General features: G+C 37.9%; 1 protein-coding gene across 3 annotated transcripts in view; it reads right to left on the bottom strand.

The window, feature by feature from the left end:
* Nucleotides 1–20,503, bottom strand: part of GTF2B (general transcription factor IIB) — a 25,304-nt gene continuing 4,801 nt past the window's right edge. For all 3 annotated transcript variants that reach the window (XM_085585834.1, XM_021526630.3, XM_085585835.1), the window contains 6 exons: nt 19,741–19,847; nt 9,541–9,674; nt 3,220–3,366; nt 2,954–3,083; nt 2,090–2,371; nt 1–498 (listed from right to left, as the gene is read on the bottom strand). In XM_085585834.1, the coding sequence (XP_085441960.1) occupies nt 365–498; nt 2,090–2,371; nt 2,954–3,083; nt 3,220–3,366; nt 9,541–9,674; nt 19,741–19,771 (858 nt within the window). In that variant the 5' untranslated portion in view covers nt 19,772–19,847 and the 3' untranslated portion in view covers nt 1–364. The remainder of the gene's footprint in view (nt 499–2,089; nt 2,372–2,953; nt 3,084–3,219; nt 3,367–9,540; nt 9,675–19,740; nt 19,848–20,503) is intronic.

Raw genomic sequence — 20,503 nt, forward strand, 5'->3', positions numbered from 1 at the left:
TGGTGTTTTTGGAAAAGTTTATTTGGTAATTACACAATATTTTAAATTCTCCAAAATACATCTTACTAGATCCCTACAAAAGAAATCTAAATAAGTACAACAGTATCAAATTAAATTTGTTGCAACAGATATTAAATATTTACTTCCACTGATATATACATACAAAATGCCACACAATAAGCTTGTTTACCCTTGGAATGTATGCTGCCTTCCAGCAGTTATGCTCCGTCTCCATATCCTCCAGTTCCACAACACGAAGACCCAATATTAACACTTTGTACATCTTTTATTATAGGCAAAAATAAAGAGTTTGTTTTTGTTGGTTTTTTGAGGGGGGGTTAACAGAAATTAACCCTCTATAATCTCACAGCTGTGGTAGCTTGTCTACTGGGGTATCAAACTTGAAGTCTGCTGGGAAAAGATCTGGAGCTCGAGGATAGATCAGCCTGTATGACTGTCTAATTGTAACATCAGCCACACCAGCAATATCACCAATTTCTACAACAAAAAGCAGAGAAGTGGTTAGTTCTTATTTTTGCCATTTGTATTCAAGAAACCAGCAAGCATAACTTGTCAAGATCCCCTGGACACTTGCTTCACTTGCAACTCCCCAAAAAGCCTGCTAGAATTGGTTTTAACTGCAGTGACTAGTATTTTGGATACGTAAGTCTATCTTATGTGCCACAGTTCAGCTTAACCTATAAATTGTGGAATAACAAACGTCAAACTGGATGAGGACTAAGAGCATAAAAGTGATTAGAAACATTTACTACACATGACCACCAATATTTTAACAAATCATCAACTTCCGGATTTTCGATTTTATGCTTTGATTAAATATAAGCAAAAACAAGCAAAAAACTGAGTCACAGACAAAAACTGGTACCTTCAGTTAAGCATTAAATACATTTACTTTAAAATGCACCAAGAAATAAAGCAGGGGCACACAGCACTGTCTAACAAGCTGAGGGAACACTTGTTTGAGCTGCACAGAAACCTAAATTTATTCAAGAGTTAGTTAAGTCAGGAATTGAAACCTTAAACTGCATGAGAGCCTTTAGCAATGTCTGAAAACCCTGGAGCACAAGAAACCCTGTGGAGTCATGGTGTCCATGGCAAGCAGCTGTATTTTAATTATCACTCTTAAGAGATCAAATCCAGTGGCTCACAACCAGCAAGGATGAAGGTACTGAACTTCCTGGCCTCCAGATCACTCACAGGCCCAGGAAAGTGCCAACAGGATGGAAGCTCCAGGGACATAAGCGGTTACAAAAGCAGAACAAAACACCACAACCTGACAGATAAATGCTATTCTTTATCCAAAGGGAATGCTCCATTAAAAAATTGCTACATTTTCAACGTTTCTGATCTGGACAACTCAGTGGAGCACTTGCATCCATTTCTCACATCAAGTTCCACCCCCTGAAGCCTAAGCAAACTTCTTTCCCCAGACATTGCTGCCCTGTAGCTTCATTCCCTTGAGCCCCTGGGGCTGATCCATGCTGCCCTGCAGCTCAAGAGCCCTGGACCCCTTACTGGCTCTCCACAGGCAGTGTAGGATGGCAAGGTTTGCTTAGTAGGGTTACCAGCAGGTCCACAGCAGACCTTTCCATCTTTACCAGGCTCACAGTAAGTCAAGGGCCATGTGCTAATGCAGATGATTGTCTGACTGCAGGAATGATTAAAGATTCAGTGTAATCCAAAGCCCAAGTGCTCCCTGCAACTGCCACCAAGCTCCTGTTTGGAATATTTTAGAGGAGCAAAATGGATACACGAACATATTAGCATAGGTGAATTTAAATTATTATGCTCATTTGAATGCACCGGTCCATTGCATTCAAGAATCCAAATCCTAAATACCAAAAGAAAATGAACTCAGTTTACACTGAGTGTAGCCAATTACTCCATGTTCATTCTGGAGACTGGGAGATCCTGGTTTGGTCCTTGCTGTATGCTGTTAGAATGGAGCTTATCACTGTTTGCACAGACCTCAATCCAAGTTTTACAGCAATACTGAAGTTTCTTTCAAGGAGGAAGACATGGCAAACTAAAAACAAACCAAAACATACCAAAAAAAGTCAAGTTTTACCTTTTTGTGTCCTTTTCTCTGAAGAAGCCTGTGACGCCATGTAAATAGCTGCAGCTGCTACAGAGATAGGGCTTCTCCCAGGAACCAAGTCTAATTCCACAGCTTTACGGGCAATATGTGTTGCTGCCATTTGTACTTGTTTGGGAAGACCCAAATTAGAACAGAATCGTGACATGAAGTCGCCAGTTGTAATCAAATCAACACTGGTTTCCAGAGCTTTCAAGATAAGTTTAAAACACCGGCCTATTTCTTTCTTTGAAATCCTGGACACTGCACATATTTCTGAAAAAAAGAGTATAAAATTAAATCTTAGGCTTCACAGCATTTGCTCCTCCCAAAATAATCAAACTTGATTCTCATTATATTAAGCCTCACAAAGAGAGCCAATGTCCTGAAAGCCGCCATCACTTAATAAACTCCAACCATTAGTGAAAATTCAGTCAGTGCACATTTATCATAAGATGCTAATTAATACAGCTATTATTAGTAATAGTATGGGATATTTGGTACTCAGTGATAGAGAATTGCACCTCTGTCAGGGAAAAGCTGCACAAATTTACTACAAAACTGCTGGTTCAAATTCAGTTAAATTCAGTTACAACAGTCTCCACCATCCTCCAATAAAAGCAATGCCTTTTAAGTTTCAACACCCAAAATAACTTTCAAATGCCAAAATCCCATGCCCTAGAGCCTACTCCACAAATATAACAAATTCCCACAGACCCTTCTACCCTTCCCTCAAAGGTGAGCTACAGCTGAGAACAATTTGACAAAGTCCAGGAATAAGAAAACCAACCTCCTACAGTGACAGTAACTAAACCTTTTCTGCATAGCAAAATTGAATCTGTATCACTGAAAACTTACCTTTAAATGTTCTTGGAACACCCTCTTGCCTACAGGCTATGTAGAGACAAGCAGAAGCAATAGCATCATTACTTCTCCCCTTCAGGCTCTTTTGCTCATACACTTGCTTGAATAAATTATTTGTTCGATCCTTCAATGCAAGAAGATGAAATTTAATTAACTCTAGGCCATTTAATTAGCAGCAATATCAAAAATTCATGTGCTCATTATATTATGCTAACTAAGTCAATGCCAGAACAATTTAAGGAAGGAAGACATGAACTTACAACTATATTTCTAGGGAGGTTGATTCTGTCTGCCATGTTTGTAATTTCTTTAAAAGCATTCATCATCGCACGATCAGAGCTGCTCATAGTTCTGCGATTTTGGTACTTTGAATTCCCAAATTCATCAAAACTTGCTGCACCTGTGCCCTAAAAAGAAAAATTTGTATCATCAATAATACAAGCAACTAAGCAACTTCCTCCTCACTTCAAAAGCAAACATCTTCCAGCTTTATACATTTTAATTCAAGGCATCAGTTCCAACAGTTGTGCAAATAAACAACACTGAAAGTAACTCATTCAATCAAGCATTGTTCCACATAAGTTCTACACTTTGCACCTCAAATCGTGAATTGCATCCCAGAGACCATGGATTACACAGGGCTTTTTATTCCCTTACATAACAGTAGTTACAGAGTCAAAAAGAGAAAGATTATTATAGCCAATGTGTACATCTCAATACTCCTATCACCAGTGCTGAAGTCCAGGATGATATTCTGTGCAACTCTGGTGTGTCCTTTAGGCCGCATCTGTGGCAGTCAGGTGAGTCAGAAAAAACAAAAAATTTTATGGTCAGCTGGAGACCAGTTGTTACAATGATAACCATCTTAGTGAAGGCATGGGCAAAGAGAACACACAAACCAATGAGCCAGTCAAACCCAACTTGATACAGTGCCTGTTAGAGGCTGCCAGCCTCAATCAGAAAATGTAAATATCCATTTATTTTGACTTCATGGGAAAATCATTGGCCTCTTAAAAGAAAGCTTGAGGTCTTCAGAGAATTAAGAGCCCCACACTGAAGGTGGCAACTTCAAAACAAGCTTCCAAGATACAATTTTGCTTGCAATTTGTTAGTGCAAATTGCATGCTTCCTATTAAATAGGCAAATTTGTCCAGCCAAGAGGGTCTAAAATGTTTACGGCTTTCAATGTGCCAGCAGTCCAAAACAAGTCTTAACCAAATAATGCCATGTCAGATTAGTGATAGCTGATAATGACATGTCCTGTAGGAGAAGAGCAATTTATATTGTCTACATATGTGTTCACTCCCACAATATGCAAGGGGCTCCAAATTCTTTCAGGTGGAAACCACTTCTTCACAATTCCATCATGTGTAGAAACATGGATTTCCTGAACCTGCAAGCATTTATTCCTTGCTGGTACCTTCAAACAATTTACGTGAGGTGGGGCATCCAACTTTCACTATAGACAGATTTGGCCATTTAAACAAGCCACTGCAGACACCAGCACCACACTGTCATTTTGCCAAAACCAGTAAACATAAAGCAGGTCTTGATCTGTGACTGACTGACAATCTGGTTAAGCACTTGCACACAGAGTTCTCAAAGTGAATACCCAGCAATGGATCAAGATGTCCAGGCTATATGAAGTGGGGTAAAGACAGAGTGAACAAAACATAAAATGTCCTGGCATCACCTTTTCCTTCTCAGCTGCCCAGTTTCTTCATTCCTGACCCATGTTCTTGGGAATTGCCATTCTATTTTTACACAGACTATAACTATCATCTCTGAGGTGCACTTCTGCATTTAACACATTTTCTGACAGTAGAAGCACTCGCTCTGGACCATTCACTAACACTGTTCCCCTTCCCATGGCCAAGGCCTCAATGACACCCCACTTCCAGCAGCCCCAGTGGATCCCTCCCTGCTGAGACACCATCTGTGGTGCTCACACACCTTGACTCACTGTGGCAACTGAGGACTTCTGCACAGAACCCTCCTCACAAGTCTCCCCAGCTCCTTCAACAGGTCTCTACAACAGATTCCAGAACCCTTTCTGGCTTTTTCCTACTACTCCAAACATCCTTTAATACAAAATAAGCACCCAGATGTAATCCTGCCACCAACACAATGGAGGGCTACTCCAAAGACAAACCTACGTCCTTGGCCGGATGATCAACTATTCAAAGTTCCCAGTAAGATGAAAAGCTAAACAAAGAGCAAGAATAAAGTACAACAGACTTCAGGCCACAAGGAGCAATACTAGGCCTTCCATTCAAAAATTATGCCAGAACTTCCCTTGGCCCAAAGTATACAGAAGTCTCAGGTCAAAAGATTCCTTGCTGGCATTCAGTCATACCCCTGTACCCTGCAGTATGTTACATTTTGTTTATCATGGCCTCATAGACCAGTGTTATGCACAAATGCTTACATGGAACTGCATGACCTCAAACTCTTGTAGATGCCAGAAGAGTGAGCACAAACAACAGCAAGTCCCCAGGTCCCTGTCTAGTCAGGCTTCATATCAGAGATTAATCTACCAGGAAATACTGATCTGTCCTGGAGCCAGCAAGGATTCCTGTTCATCACAGGGATTTTCCCTGGTATGCTGGTTAAGGAGAACAAAAAAAAAAAAAAAAAAAAATTAAAAACCACATCTATTAGGTGCTGTGAAGTGGAACTAGACAAGGATTTTACCCTGCTGATGTGAGCCCTCTTCAAGAGTCATGCCCAATATACAACTCACAACTATAAAAAGGGTGGAAGACTCTCTTCCACCTCAAGTGCTTACATAAACCACAGAAATTCTCCCTGCATTTCAGCCCTTGACAACCATGTTAAGAGTTCCTTTCCCTTCATGGAAAAAGACAGAAGCCATAGTTTTAATTGAAATGAAACTGACTTTATGAATCATGTGGTTCGCTGTTGTGGCCTTTGAGTCAGTTCTACCTGTTTGGCTTTTAAACAGAACAGAAACCTCATGGACATAATCCTGGAAACACCCTTCAACGTAACTAGAGTGAAAAAATGCAGCCAAGTAAACAGTGACAATCTCTGAAGGGGCTCAGTGGAGCTCAGACTTAAGAGTGCTGGCATTCAACAGCTTTGTACCCCAGTATTTCTCTACAGCAGCAAAAAGTAAAGTATGACCAGTATCATCCACATCACTGATTTGTGGTTAACCACAGCACCAAGGCATGCCCCCAAACCCAGCAGTCTTCTTGCCCAGTACAACTAGCTCATATGGATCAGTCTGATGGATTCTTTCTGCTTTTTCAATCATCAGCCTCTGATACCGTCTCATTGCTTATCAATACAGCACTTCCAGATTCAGGCCACACAGTTTAACAAAAGCCAGCTTTCTTTCAGAGATATCTGATCAAAGGATAGGTATTGTATGCCAAGAGATTGCATTAGATCTTTGTTCAACCAATATAAAGTTTCTTGGAATTGCAGTTACTACAAAAAAAAACAAATCAATTAACTAGCAAAGGTGACAAAAGATATCTTCCACAAGATAGGAAACAAAACTAACAGTTTGCTTTTAGATTCCTAGAAGAGAGTTCCCTGTATCAAAACAAAACTAAAAGCTGCTTGTTGAGTTATTGTCTTTAATTTTATGTTAGAATTTTAGAAATAACTATATAATGTTCTGGCAATCAAGTCACAATGTGACACCTCACCATGCCTCCAACTAATCTGCATTGTAATCAGATCAACTGCAGCACACAGTATCTCATTTCAGAGTTCCAGTTCTGTACCAGTATCCTGAAGACCTGCCTATGGAATTCAAACCACTTCCACCACCGCCAACTATGCTATTCACCCTCCTCTTCACAGGCAAATTAATCTTTCTTGCAGCGCAGGCTGCTGCCTCAGACAGATGGGTTCCTTAAGCATTAAAACCAATTAGGAATTAATCCCTCTGCACAGGCAGAGCAGCTAACACATACAGACAACACATCCCTGCAGGAAGGGGCCCCATAGCACCACCTCCTGCCTCCCCAGAGGAAAGAGACAAACCATTTTGAGAAGCAGAACTGACCCTCTTCCTCTACTCTTACAAAGCAATACTGTTGTAACTGGCCGAGACTCTATTTCCACCTCCATCCCCAGGAATCTACAACAGAACTTTCTCTTCTCTTTTGGATTTCCCACAATACAGGTTGTGTTTTAGGGGTTTTTCTGGTGGGGGTGTTTCTGCAAGGGTGTGGAGGAGGTCAGCTGTAAAGATTTTATTATCTGCAGTCCTACCTCAAGCAGAAAGAGCCCTGGTCCTGTCCCTATGAAAGGTTAAAGCCATCTCTGGCACACAAATATGGGTTCCACTCCAGGCCATTCTAAAATCTGCTGTTAACTGGGAAGATAATAATCTTAACTTGCTTCATTCTCTGGAATTCACAACGGTTGTTCTGTACTCTGTCAGGTACTACGTACCCTCTTCAAGACCACACCAATTTCACCCTTGCTCAACCACTGTATCTACTGTTCAACCACTGTGTCTATCTAGGTCAATCCACATCCTAACCTACTGCCAGCAGGGACTTAGATGACTGCTTGAGAAATGTAATACTTCCTTGCTGCAAACTTCATGCCCTTTCTGCACTGACAACAGATTTCTTCAGCATCTTCTGATAAAAGTCATTTACTCCCTTCCAAACGACTGAAAAAAAAGCAGCCCCTAATACAGAGCTCACATCAAGGAACTGACAACACAGAGCTCCTGCTTACCAGCAAGACAAACACAGGAACTCCTGTGCAGAAAACATCCTGGTTTGTTAAAGGGACTCTCAATCTCCCATAGAAAATAATGCACCTCTTCTATAATTCCTCCCTGTGCAAATAAAGTGTCCACAGCCGGACTGACCGCCCCCTCTACAAACCCAAACACAACCCTGGCAGCTCCAGCACTTTTTACTTGGTTCTCATAGGTTAAATGAGACTCTAAAACTAAACCACACTAACCACACTACAACTCTCATCCTGTCTTTATGGAATGGCACTCTTTGCTACAGCAAGTTTGCTCCTGCCTATTCCGGGATGTTCTGGTTCACAGCAAAACTTTCATTAGTTGAATGTCCAGCTCTGAAAGGTGTAGTTTTCATGGGCAAACAAACTTTTCATAGAGGTTTGTGTGTGTCTTTAATTGTCTCACTAAGGTTGCTATCCCTCTTTATTCTGAACTAGGATCTAAACCTTCAGAGGGAAGGAGGTTAACAGCACAAGTCACTGATCACCTGGACACAAAATCTATTCTTAGCTGAAATGTCTTTTGTCTTTTCCAACACACAGGTTCTAAAGGAGTTCAGGTCATTCTACTGACTGAATCCAGCTGAGCTCCCAGAAACAAACCCTGTATTTATTTACACAGCCCAGAGTGAGAAACAATGTGAACCTGAAGCAAACAGCCCATTTCTCCATCTGATCTTTATCACAGCTGACCAAATCAGCAACAGAAGTCCAAGCCCTCTGAACTACAATCTTTCTGATCCTATATAGGTGGTATTAGAATTCCTGTGACTTCTACAACACCGCTTTACAGAGCAATGTCAATGTTTTAATGAAACAGTGCAGAAATCTGTCTGAATGTACTCCAAAAGCCACGTATAATCCTAAAAAACTGATAGGCAGCAATGCTTGGAATTGTCCAAAACATAATCATCTACTTGGACAATTCCTCAAACAGAAGATTTCTTTTTCACTAATGGTGAAAATTAGCTGCCCATCAGTATTCACTTGTTGACTTCCTCACTTTGAAGAATTCTTGGATAAAAAGTATGCTGCACGCTGCCCTATACAAACATATTTAGGCACTTCATCCTAGGAACATCACCGGGACAAAAACTTCTGAGAAAACAGAAAATCAGCAAAATGTTTTTAATCAGCAACTGCACCCCTTTTCATTAAACATTCAGGAAATCCACAAAAAATAATTTGGATCTTGCAGTAAAAAATGAAGAAGAAAGTACAATTAAAACTTACCTAGGTCACTACTTCATTAAATGGAATGCATTTGTGTGACTAGTCCTGCTTGCTCTCAGGAAAAATAGCAGGATATGATAGCACCACAAAATTTCAACCCAAGTATAGACTGAATACTTTCCTTTAGGGCACTCACACCATGAGAGAATTTTACATTTAGTGCTTCAACATTAATTGAAAGAACATGTACAATGTGAGATCTGCAGGTCTCCAATATGAATCTGATACAAATATTACTACCAAAAAAAAAATGGCAGCACTAGCTATCGAGATCTCAACATTAATTTCAGACTTTGACTTGCCAAGTCAAAGTATACTTCTTTTAAAATTGCAACATCAGCTTTCCTATTTATAGCAACATATCAAAGGGTAGCAAGTAACCCCACAGCACTGCAAACGTTTTGGGTTTTTTTTTTTTGCAAAGGTTGGCCCTTTCCTTCATCCCCAGGAAAGGGCAACATTTTATACACTGTTGAAACATGCAACTTTGGTTCAGGTGAAAATCTGTTCAAAAATACATATATTATATAGTTTCTCCACGGACATACAATCTGGTACTTGAAATGAAAAAATTCAGCAAAATTTCCTATTTCCAGTGTTACCTTGCCAATCATTGTACTCAAGTCACCATCACTGAGCAAAGGATTCTGGGTATCCCCAACTCGAGATGGGTCTTTGGTTGCTTTGTCATTGCTGAACGTTCTCCACTCCGACCCCACGTCTATGACCCGGTCACCTGAGAACACAAGGCAACACAAAGTCTGCATTGATACAGTGCTTAATAATATTGCACGAAAACATTAAGCCAGGCATCTGAGCTCTGCCCTGGGAGGAGGCAGTCTGCTGGCATTCCCAAACACAACTGGCAGGACAACAAACCAGAATGTTCAGGATCTACAAAGGGAAAAATAAGTGCAGTTAGAGCTGTACAGAAGACATAAATAACTAAAGAAACGCATCCAGAAACCAGGAACTATCACCTTTATGGATAATCCATTAAGAACATCATGGCATTTCCAATACATAAAAAGAATCAAGATCTCGATTTCAAGCTGAAGTCAGGACTGCCTGTGGATTGTTCTCAATGAGTCAGTTGTTGTAACTTAACAAGTTTTATCACACTTGCTATGTGTTAATAATGCACATATGAAGCACCTATCATGCACAATCCCATCAAGCTATAGTAAATTACTTCTCTTGAATCATTTCCAGGTCCTTTGTACTCTCAAACCTTCTAACCAACTATTGATGACATTTCGCAGTTCAATTTTTGTTCTTGAAGACAGTTGTGACCCTGCCCAAATTCATGATGCCTGACAGTATCAACATAAAATATATATACTCAACTGCTTTCTCTTAAACACAATCAACCCTGTTATAACTAGAAGATTTTTCAGTACAGATTCAGAATAAACAGGAAAACCATCACATTTTCTGAACGAAACAACTTTCCTTGCAGTCCTCTCAATTTCACACTCATCTAAACTTTTCCTACAGCAACTTACCAGTTTGAGAAATAATTCTCACCAACATTCTGATTCAGACAAAAGCCCTACAGTAAACACAACAACAGAAACTTGGGTTGGGGGAAGAAACACAAAACACAAACCCCAGCCCCAAACCCAGCACAGTTCATTGTTTTCACACATCTGATAAAAGCTGCATTGCAAAGGTGTTGCCTCCAGAGCAATACTACAGAATTTTTAAGAACACATGTACAAAAGAACACAAAAGGAACACTTTTCTTAGTGTTGTGCAGTAAAGCAGAACACAGGTCAGAAGAAACTTCAGAATAATTGGTACCCTTAGCTAAACCTGAGGAAAAATTCACCATCTTTATCAATGTTTAAGTTTGTGAGAGAAATGTCTGTAAAAAGAAGTAGCATTGACTGCACAGTTTACAATATGGAAGTCTTAGAATGAAATCACAAAGTCTGATTTAACCTGGTGAAAACAGACAGAAAAAAAGCACTCTGCAAACACATGATCTGAAGCTGGAGAAAATGCAGAAGTAATGCAACTGCAGAATTCCCTGGGGAATACAAGGGGACTCTATTCTGACAGAATAACTCAATTTTTAACATCAAATTATGCAAGGAGGATACTTGAAATTGAAAGCTGTGAACCCAAAGGAATTCCTACCACAAAGAAGAATAACTTTAGGTTAAAGGTGTTCTCATCAATATCTGTCAGACCTGCTCATAACTATGGCTCCACCTTTATTTACTGCTCTAATAAAAACCAAGAGGGTGAAGAAAAAAAACAACCACAAAAAGCTACAGGGTTACAGATAGGATAAATCTGTGCTGTCTTTTACTCTTTCTGCTACAAAGGTCAACCCCCACACCCTTGGCAAGCTTGAATTTGCAGACAGTGTGCTCCTCTGACTCCTGGACTCTCTGTAAATATTTGATTCAGTTATGCTCCTTCTATGGCCTAGCAGTAACTTTACTTTTAGACAAACCCCCAATACTGTTTACAGCATCTAAAAAAAGCAAAATGTACTTAAAATTCTGGCATGGTATAAATAGAACACTGAGTACAGAGCAATGATGTAATATTTTTCCACACAAGTGGGAATGACCTAAATGACTCACTCAGGGAGCTGCCTCTTGTGAGTTATGAACCATTCCTGCTCTAACTAAAAAAGTTCTACATCACTGTCTGCTTTGATAAACACATCACAAACTGAAGATTGAGACTACTATGTCAGAGCAAGAAAAGATTAAGTAGAACAAATCACTGAATATAAAGCATTTATCTAATTAAGATGCAAATATCTTTGTTTTGCCAAGAAATCTGCTATTACAGAAAAGCAGTTTTTCTGTATACTGTCAGTATCACTGAAAATATACAGAAATCCTAGGCAGCACATTCCATCTTTCAAAAGCTTTCCATAAAACTGTGACACAAGCTAGAAGTATTAATGAAAATGGAACAAATAAGCCCACAGGTTTCCATAGATGGAAAATATATTCAGCTACAAGCATGATTAGCTGGATTATCCCATTCAACATGAAACTAAAAGAAACAAAATGCAGCATTTATTATCTTTAATTCTTCAATACATAAAAACCACTTTAGAACTATGATGTTAGTACAGATGCAATTAAGCCCCACACTAAGTGGTCAAAGCAAAACTTTAAAATACTAAGTTTAGTCTTGCGAAAAGCAGTGTAAGAAAGCCTTGAAAACTGGTCCTGAATTAAAGGTTAAGTTCTAAACTGAATTTGCTAGGTCATACCCTACCGACTGGCTTTCCTAAACAAGCTGGAATAAGGGCCCAACAGTCCAACAAGAGAGTAAAAAAATCTCCCAATAAGTACACAATACAGTTGTCTCTGCTTTCTCACATTCTAAAACTGCAGCTAGGATAGGAGTGGCCACATATTCACTGGCTACTTCCTTTTGAACAAAAGGGCTTCACTAGATACAGTCACATTATGATACTCCTTTTTGACTTTCCTCTAACAGATGAGTTCACCTCCTCTGAAATACATACAAAAATAACAGTTTATAGAACCAAATCCTTGTGAAATGCATCTCCAGACTGATATCCCAAAGCATCTTTCTGAACAGATTCATTTTTCTCCACTGCTCCATTTCTTTTCATAAACTACTCTTCAAGTATTCAGTTTCTCTTTAAAATACAGTCTAACAGACTAACACAAGGGCTCCAGCACAAGCACATACTGCCAACTTCTCTGGTCAATAACCAAATGCAAGTTACTCATCACCTGAAAAGCTCATTTAGTAAAAAGCAGAAGTGTTATTCAAAATGGAAAACCTCAGGCCAAGCTTACTTTTCTTCACAACTGACACATACAAAGAGCACACGCTACAGAAATGCAAGACCAAACTCAGGTCAGACTCAAAAATTAAAACAATTTTGAGCAGTTTAGTTTTAAGTATCTGCACATCAAAACTTATGTATGTTTACTCCTCACCTAAAAATAAAGTGATATCTCAGAGGAAAATATTTTCAATCTAAAAGTCCTGAGTTTTCATTTACATATTTTCAGAGAAATAATACAAGCTATTTTAATGTTGCACTCCACTTGCAGTAACTGATAAAACATATGTATTTTCTTCTCCTTCTGCATTTTGCATTATCTGTTACAAGAAGACAAGATAGCTTAAAACTGAAGATTTCTAACCAAAACAAGAAATATGATGACATTCATGAGCAATGTAATATTCCATATCCAGTCTTGAAACACTTCTGAGAAGGCATGTTCTTAAGTTCTTTTCAGAGGAGCTCTAATGTTAGCTGCACATTGCATTAAGTTCTGCATATTATTAACTAATATTTTAATTTTAACATAAACACAGTATTAACAGTCGATTTGCAGTCTGAAGTCCCAAAATACCTACTGTTAGTAGAGAATGCTTCATTCTCACAGTTATTTAGGGAAACTGCTGCCATCTAGTGAGCACATATATTTTTAATTAAAAGCATTTTACAATGCCAAATTTAAACATAAATATAAATATGTGTATATATATATAGGATTACACTTAAGCTTCAGTCAGCTCCTTACTAAGCAGAGCAAAGAGGTGCTGTGATAAGCAACAGTGAAAAAATTAAGGAGTAGGCTACAAGCTGGGGAGAATAATGAAGACATGAAACTGCACAGAGCCTGGCTGAACACAGTAGATCAAGCTTCAGCTCTCAAGATTCTCCTACTCCTAAATCACTTCTGCAACCTCCTTCTGGACTTGCTCCAGCAAGTCTCTCTCTTTCTGGTACAGAGAAGCCCAGAGCTAGACACAGTACTCCAGGTGTATCTACTCCACATTCTATTTATTAGCTTACATACAGCCCCATGTGGTAGCACAAAACCTTTTTTCCATTTTTCAGCCTTAGAACTTCTATTAAGGACCAGATTACCACAGAATAAACTCATGGGGATGGAAAAAAAAAAAAATCAATGAACACAATTTTACAGTCACCACTTTTTCTACAAAATTTCCAACCCTTAGTAAGACATTAGTATTCTTTGAAAAAGTTATCTTCTTTTCAATGAATTGCCACCACCACAAGTTTATCATCACAACGAGCAACATCAGTCTATTCACAAGACAGTTAAAATAACTAAAGCAGACTTCAGGTGGCTAAGCAAAACAGAAAAACCACCACAAGCAAACAAAAAAGCCACTGATGATTTTAACTAGTTGCCAGATAACAACAGCATCACACCCGTAGCAAAAGGCAACTATGGATTCAAACAGACAGTACAACACCGCAGGCAAATGACTGCTACAAGAACAAAGGCTTAGCAGCTCCTGCATATCAAAATGATGACAAATCTAAAAGGACTTACAGGCTTCCTAAGCCATCAGCTTGCATAATAATTTGGAAGAAGCAAATGGGAGTAGAAATGCTAATGAACAGGTGGACAAGTCTGGCCAACTGAAGTTACACCTCCCCAAGACTTGAGGCCTTTAAAAGATTAACGGCTCAAATACTTGTGAAGGATGCTCCAAACTACAGAATCTCAATTAAAAATGTGCCTGATCTATTCTACATCGCAGTATTTGAGACTCTTTTTCCATCAGAGGAGTTCAGACTGTTTCCAGCCCTTATTTGCCTGTCAGCCTGGTAAGGAAGCAAGCTGAGAATCCCTCTCTAAATAGCATGATTCAAAATGTTACTGTTACTAGAAAAATCTAGTACTTCACCTAATGGAAGCATTAATGGCCCCCAATACCTTGGGTCGCTAGCCAAAAACCCACTAATTAGAAAGCTTCCTCCATCCTCCAGGAAGTGTCATGCTAAGAGCAGTGCTTATTACCAAGCCTGACAAAGGATGCTAACTTTTATCAGTTTCCACTCTTACAGGCATTACTGCTGAACACCTAGAAGCATCACCCTTTGCCTTTAAAGCTGAAAAAGGTTAGAATTAAAACAGACTATTTGAAATGCTGGCTGAGAAAGGCAAGCAGGTTACTTTAAACAGGAAAATTATGAAGAAAGTATCTCTGAATGGTCATGCAAGAGCCAACTATTCAGAACGTCTTTAAGCATCAGTATCCTTTATAATTAGTTTTCCTCTGAATGCAGAGTCTTTTTCCAAGGACCAACTTTTGTCAGACACTTTTTAGTAGTCTGAACACCAAGCATGTAAAGGCTGCTAACATACATCCATATCTAAAGATTTTTGCCTACTTTTTAAGCAATACTTTGAATAAAGAATTAATATTTTAAAGATTGACAATACTTGCAGAAAGGAATAATATTAAATAATAATAATAATAAATAATAATAAAAATTTTCCCCTATTAATGTAACTGCCCTCTGCTGGATGCAAGTCAGAAGTACTTAAGCACCACCCCTCCCCCCCCACTTACTGGATACTACAAACAGCTGGGAAAAAAAAAAAGATTTCTTTGGTTTTCAGAAAAAACAAGCAGCTATACAGAAGCAAGCAACCTTATTCCTAATAACACATCCTGAGTAACAAACCAGCCAGTTGAGAGGCAATTGTGAAACCCCTTCCTACTTGTTTATTATATTGCCAAGAAAAAAAACCAACCTGTACTATAGTCAAATCTCACCTATTCTTCATAGACCACATTTGAATTTACAATGCACTATTTTTATCTCAAACTTGTCAGAAGTATCAGGCAAACAAATACTCAGACAGATTTTTGTTAACAGACTTTATACTGACAACAATATTTTTCCCTAAAAATCTTCAACTGAACACCCAGGTATACACAGAATATGGCAGAAATGTCTGAATATTGGTCAAAATTTGATTCAATGTTTTAACAAGTTGATATGTGTCCAAAGATCCTCATCAGCTGGAGACGGACTTCTGCTTTTTAAATCAAAGAAGGCTCCCCAAAACACATCCACACAGGAGCACTGTTCCTCTCAGCCACACCTGCCTAGTGAAGTAGAGCTAATTAGTTAATCACTTACTACACACTGAAAATAAATTCCTCACTGCTTAATTTCTGCACACTAAGACAACATTTAATGAAGCTATCTATATAGAAGTTTAAGGAATGTCTTCAAAAGGTATTCCTAACCTGAGGTATTCCTTATACCTGAGATACTACATAGCAGTACATGCCACCAGACTTGCTCTTATCCTTCTCTGAAATTCACATCACCATCTTACAACATCAAGAAAATTCAGTGCTTTGTCTTCCACTTCCACTTTGCTTTCTTCAGCCCCTTCTGGCATATGAGCTGATTCCCAGTCTTTTTTACTGCCTCTAAGGTAGTAAGCAAAATATTTGCCTGTCAAGAAAGAGGATTTACTAGCCTTCTGTTCTTGAACAACATGCTTGTCCCCCACCAACCCTGTCTGGAGAATGAGATACAGTGAATGTTTTAAATGAACACAGGACTAAGCCCTAAGAACTCTGTCCATGAACTCTCTCACCAGCACATGAGCCCTTACTGTAGCACATAGCTTCCAACGACTGGAGAAAAGCAGGAAAAATAAAACACTATTCTTGTCACAACAAATAAACCTGGACAGAGTTGTTAAGTTTCAAATGCATCTAAATCCAGACTAGTATCAAAATTTCAAGGATTATTATAATTTAGGCCTCCAAGTGCCTTTCAAGCAAAAAGCAATTAGCAGAAGGAAAAGTTAACAATTTGGAAATAATCACCATGAAAATACAGAACACAAACTAACCCACAAAAAGTAATAATGAAAAGGCAGATGAGAGGTTTTAGTAGAATGAAGCAGTATTTTGAAACAATAATATTCTCAACACCAGCTTCAGTCATAACATTACAAGATTAAATTTTAATACTGCACAGTAAAACACCAGTTTATTTAGAACACATGGAAAATACTGTGCAAAAAAACCCAGCATACTAGATTTAACTTAAATTTCAATCTTATTGAGATTAAGAATAAAACCTGTAAGTAGAAAACAACTTTGATAAAAAACCTTTCTCAAAAATCCCTTTAAAAACTAGTACTTGCAACATACAGCTCTGCCTAAAATATGGAATCCAACTGATAAAGAGATCAGCTCCTCTGTGTCCTGGCCTCCTGCTCCCCCAAAATTTTCTACTGCTTTACCGTTTCAACTGCACACCTGATAAATGCAAGATCATTTATAATAATACTGATTTAATCTCCTATTCCCAGAAAATTGATTACAAACCTGTAAACTATCTATACACCAGCTATTTTATCCTACAACAGTTTTACATATACAAAGCCTTACAGTCTTTCAATAAATATGCAACTTCAGTACTTTATCATAGCAAGCAAGAAAAACATCAAATGCAAATACTCTTAGTTAAGTCAAAGACTATTAGCTCAATCTACAGCTAAACTGCACATACACACTTAAAAAAAAAAAAAAAAAGTGAACTCATACCAGTATGTACTTTATAGCAGTAAAGCAAGAGCACAAATTCAGCATTTACGATTTACACCAGCAGTGCTCTGCAGACACTAACAATCAACATTTTTAAATAAATCTATAGCATTTCTTTGGCTACACAGTATATTGATTTTTGCGTGAGGGGAGTTAACTGTTCTAAATGATCCCCTTCACTGAAAGACCCCAGTGGCTTCTAGTCCATCCCAAACTATATTTTCAGTGGGCTCTGCTCACATGTGACTGTGACGCATGCAAGCCCTGAAACCAAACTTCTCTATGTAAAAACAGGAAATGAAATCGCTACTCTCTTAAGGGGAACGTGTCTCATGGAAGCTGCCACAAATACAGGAAAGTTGCATTTGGAACACACGAAAGCTAAATTTTGTCTTCACTCCTTTAAAACATCCCTACTTCACAAGCACCTCCAGAAAACAGGCATCAAGGATTGGATCTGGTTTACACCTTCTCTAAATTTCTTATCAGACAAGGTGAGAAAATATTTAGTGCTCACACTTCTCTTTGGTCACTTCAATTACTTAACATCACCCTATTTAATTGGTTTTCCAAATTACCAAGCTAAGGAATTGCTAAAAAGCTGAAGGAATGCAACACAAAATGAGAACATTCAGCACAATGCTGTTAAAACCTTTTGGTGAGAAATGCACAGAATGCTTACCTAAAAAACACTTTTTATCCTACCAGTAATGTAGGCAGTAATCTACACTAAGACAATTGCAAACACTATTATAAACTCAATTCAGAAACAGTTTATACTAATATTCTAATGATCCTGCTTATTGAAACTGCTAACATTCTGAACTAAAGAATTCACCAATGCTATTAATTCAGAAAAAAACAGGATAAACTCTTCAGGAAAATTTCTTGTGACTAGGTAACAGAAGATACATGAATTGAGACTTCTGACAAACTCCAAGTTCCAAAAAATTACATTTATGAAGATAAAGCTTTTCCTCTTCTTCCAATATCAGAACTATCTTAAAAGTTATGAACTGATCAAGATGGGCTTTCCTAAACTTTTGCTCAATATCATGACAGTCATGCAAAGGGCTGAACATGCACCAAACTATTTTTAAGCAGTAACTTAGAAGCTTATGATCATATTTCAGTAGGAAATACGACTGTGGATATTTGAATTTTTAACCATCAAATTTATTCTAATTAATTGACCTTTATCAGAATTAATGCAATTTAAACCTGGCCTTCTTTTTAAAAAAGCAGTTATAAGCCTTCCTTTAGAGGTTTTAAACAGTTTCATAATTTTAAAGTAAACTGGTACTCAAGTTTAAATGTTTTAACATTTACTTTAACAATTTATGTGGAAGTTTGCTTTTGCATAAAAAGACATATTTTAGTTGCTTGGCTAAACTAGTACTACTTTCACCACAAATTCCTTAACTTTCAGCTTTTTATGAAAATTTTTTAAATTCAGCAAGGCAAAACAAAACCAGCACAGTCTAGGAAAGAGGGATATAAACAATTTGAAATATTTAGCACCACACCACTGAATGAATCACACAAACATGCACCCTCAAGAAGGATTTTTTTCACACAATGGCCTAAAACAAATTAACAGAAATCAATGAAGTTTAAAGGATGATCATAATATAAGCTTGGAAAGTTTCCCATGATAAAAGAATAAATACATATAGGTATATGTAAGATGCATAAGGTATATGTAAGATGCTCATCCTAGAAAAGATACATAAAAATGTATATGCAGCAGGCTCTATAGCAACTTCCTCTTTTGCATTCAAACAAAAGACAATGCTTAACAGGCCTTTCATTTTAAATGTCCATTATACTTAAAAATACAGTTTAGTCTATGGAAGCGGCTGCTACACAACCCAAGTAAAAGAGCACCACAAAATTCCAGTGGGAAAACTTAGGATAGCCTTAAAAGCCTCAGGAGAAGTGATTAACATACACACATGCTGGCAACCATATAAAGATAAATCTTTCGGGGCAGAAGACAGCCTTTAGCTACTGGGAAACTGAGGTTGTTTGGGGTTTGGTTTTATGTTAAGTTGATTTTTTTCGTTATAAGCAAGTTATTTCACAGAGAGCTTCTGTAACATCTCTTATACTTTCCTGAATGAAAGAAGTCATGAATGAAGACAGAATATAGGACTAGACAGCACAATACTCTAACTCATATTATAGCACATTTTAAATTTTCAGTCTTTAAAGAGAGTTTGATTATTTTTATAGTGCAATAATTACCAGAAGACAGGCTATTCAGAGCAGTAAGCTTTTAGCAAACAGACAATCACAAAAGAACCTAAGCCCCACACAGAAAAGCAAAAACAAACAAACACCCCATCAAACCTACCACTCACACTTGGACATCAAGAGGGCAGAAACCTACACACACAATTTAGGTTACATGGCAATTTATAAAAATACTAATAATTACTTACCTACTACTAGCCCACACTCAGAACAAATCATATCACCAGCTCTGTAGTCCTCCACTAAAATGGAATCTGGATGATTTGGGCAAGTCACCCTCGGAAGTACATCCAAACTAAGAAACAAATGACAAGTATTCATTACTATTAAACAAGCAGACTGCATATCAAAAGCAAAAGAGTTCCTTGATGATAAGAAAACTTCAGTAATACAGCATTTAAGGATTTAAATTACAGAATATTAACTTGATTACCTGAGCTGCACTTTTTATTTGAATGCTGTAACACTACAATTGGCAATCAAGACTTTAGATCAACTTAAATTCCAATTTTCTTGTAATGTATCTTGTACCAAAATCACTTCAAATCAAAACATTAAAAATCTATGTAACAGACTTGACTAAATGCAGTATAACTCAAACTACTGCTAAATGCAGTTTCGTTTCCCAAGTTAGTGGCAATTTCCTCATTCCAAATGAGCATTTTCACTCCATCTACTAAGAACAATATTATTTACCAGGTTCTTAACTCGGGAAGTAGTGCACATACAACATGTATGCTTGCAAAACTCCCAATTCAAACACTGGTTTATTTTAAAGTATTTGAACAATAAATTCCATTTTAAATTAAGCAATTAATAGCAAAATCTTAAAAAATAATCAGGTCCTAAGGCAATTAAATGACAAGAAGTTCCGAAAACAGGGATCTCTTTCACACCCATGGATCTTTAACAATTACAGCTTCCCATAAAGTATTAGCATTACTTAATGCA

The sequence above is a fragment of the Lonchura striata genome, chromosome 8 (genome assembly GCF_050655825.1).
Source record: "Lonchura striata isolate lonStrDom1 chromosome 8, ASM5065582v1, whole genome shotgun sequence".
Classification (NCBI taxonomy): Eukaryota; Metazoa; Chordata; class Aves; order Passeriformes; family Estrildidae; genus Lonchura; species Lonchura striata.